Here is a 2,378-nt window from a genome sequence, read left to right as displayed (position 1 = left end):
CCACCACTTCCTGTGGCAGTGAATTCCATGTGTTAATCACTCTTTGGGTGAAGAAGTACCGCTCAGCAGTTTCATGGAGTGCCCACGAGTTCTTGTATTGTGAGAAAGGGAGAAAAGTACCTCTTTCTCTACCTGCTCTTTCCCATGCATAATCTTATAAACCTCAATCATGTCAGCCCTCAGTCGTTGTTTCTCCAAGCTAAAGAGCCCTAAGCGCTTTAACCTTTCCTCATTGAACTGCTGTTCCATGGCCCAGAAGATGGCCAAAAACCTCCAGGATCTCCAGCCGAACTGGCCTGGGGGAAAATGGCTTCCTGACTCCCAAGGTGGCGATCGGCATTTCCCTGGACGTGTAAGAAAGGGCCACAAGAACTAAGCACTGACGCTGCAACCCTTCCTGCCTTCCCTTCTCGCGATCTGCCTAAGTTGACAGACCAGCAGTCCATTTAGCTGAGCAGCCAACCACTTGCCCTGGAGGGCCAACAAACAGGACATCGAGGCCTGATCCTGCTCCCCGGCCCTGGGTTCCAGAGGATGACTACTTCTATATATGGAGGCTCCCTCCTGCCACCATTGTTAGTAGCCACTGACAGCTACCTCCTCCATGAAAACTTGACTCCTAGACTCGGAGGGCGCTCTGTGCCATTCCTGCCGCTACTCGGGCACATAAATGTTAGGTAGCCCTGTCATAGATCTGGAATGTGGAGGGGTATCCTCCGCCTCGTTCTCAGCTTTTTCCTGCCCAGCTACTGTGTGCTATCTTACGCTTGACCTTGCAGATGTTTCCAGCTCCTGTTTTCACGGCTGGGAATGTTAACGGCTTCTCTGCTATGCCCGCTTGCTTTGCCGCTCCTACGAACTATATCCATTGGCTTCAGCTTGTGAGGGGGAATGTTTGATTTCACTATAAGTCAGAGGCCCTTATACTGAAGGCTGTTCCTGACACAGTCTGTACACGTGTTCTTTAGTACTAGGACCACTAATAAACAGATATCTTCTTACGAAGCCCTGCGCGGTGTGACCTGACTGAGGAGCCTGACAATAATTCTCCCTTCCCTGATTTTAATCTTCCTAAGAGCCCTGCGAGGTAGGTTAGGCTGAAAGAGGACGGATGGCCTCAAGTTCGTGGCAGAGTGGGGATTGGAACCCAGGTCAGCAGATCCTTATCCGGTCCTTTGTCTGTCTGCTGTCCACCCCCCGTGCTGCCTCTCAGTCTGTCCTTTCTCCTTTCCCCAGGTGCCTTGCACTCCATGCTGGGGGCTATGGACAAGCGGGTGTCGGAGGAGGTAAGGCTGTGGGCTCGCGTGTCTTCCTGGCACTGACCTGGCCGAGGCACAGGCACCTCTGATCAGCATAGAATCGTAGAATCACGGATCTCCAGGGTCATCTACTCCAACCCCCCTGCACAAGGCAGGAAATTCACAAATACCTCCCCCCACACACACACTCCCAGTGACCTCTGTTCCACTTCTAGAAGATGACAAAAAACCTGTGGGGCTCCTGGGTTTTAAGGGGATTCAAAAAAGCCTACTGGCCCCACCTGGTTTGCCCAATGCAGGGGGGGAGGCACCGAGCACAGCAGGGTGTGCAGGAAGGCAGGTGGGTTGGCGCTCGGTGGCACGGTGCAAGACTGGCTACCAGGGAAGTGCTGGAGCAGCATCTCTCTGCCTGGCCCTTAGCAGGAAAGAAAAAGCAGGGGAGACTGTGGATTTCTGGCGGGATCTGTGTATATCTGCCGTCTCCTTAAAGTGAGCCTTTCCATTGACCAAGCCTGCAGCCAGGCAGTGGAGCAGGCCGTGCACAGCTGGTTGGCACAGGGCCCCTACCCCCCCCCCCCCCGCCCAGCTTTGTGTTGTGACCTGCCCGGAGCTTGACCACACAGTCCCAGGAGGCAGCAAATACTGGCGTCTCTGTGAGTCCCCAACCCCATGGTGGGTCTTGGGCGGTGTACCCTCTAAGCTGGGTTAGCGTGAGCCAGCTCACAGTTTTTTAGCCTCTGGCTCACGCGTTTTTTGTCTTCACTCAGGAAGGAGGGCTCCAGAGCAGGCTCCTTTATGCAGCTACCAAATCGCTCGCTCACAACTTTAATGCCGGCAGCTCACAAAGTAGGATTTTTGCTCACAAGACTCCAGAGCTTAGAGGGAGCCTTCCTTCCTTCCTGTGCTCCCTCTAAGCTGAGTTAGTGTGAGCTAGCTCACAGTTTTTCAGCCTCTGGCTCACACATTTCCTTCCCTCCCTCCCTCCCTGCCTCCCTCCCTCCCAGTGCTCCCTCTAAGCTGAGTTAGTGTGAGCTAGCTCACAGATTTTCAGCCTCTGGCTCACACATTTTCCTTCCTTCCTTCCTTCCTTCCTTCCTTCCTTCCTTCCTTCCTTCCTCC

The 2,378-nt window shown here is 53.9% G+C and overlaps 1 protein-coding gene across 1 annotated transcript in view; it reads left to right on the top strand.

The window, feature by feature from the left end:
- Positions 1-2,378, top strand: part of LOC107116430 (tyrosine-protein phosphatase non-receptor type 23-like) — a gene marked incomplete at both ends in the record, with an annotated part of 22,461 nt that overhangs the window by 5,474 nt on the left and 14,609 nt on the right. Inside the window, one exon of the mRNA XM_015418321.1 lies at positions 1,237-1,286. Coding sequence (XP_015273807.1) covers positions 1,237-1,286 — 50 coding nt within the window. The remainder of the gene's footprint in view (positions 1-1,236; positions 1,287-2,378) is intronic.

Source organism: Gekko japonicus, unplaced genomic scaffold (assembly GCF_001447785.1).
Source record: "Gekko japonicus isolate JY-2015 unplaced genomic scaffold, Gekko_japonicus_V1.1 scaffold6859, whole genome shotgun sequence".
NCBI lineage: Eukaryota > Metazoa > Chordata > Lepidosauria > Squamata > Gekkonidae > Gekko > Gekko japonicus.
The sequence above is the reverse complement of the archived record's forward strand: the minus strand, read 5'-3'. Positions and strand labels throughout refer to the sequence as shown.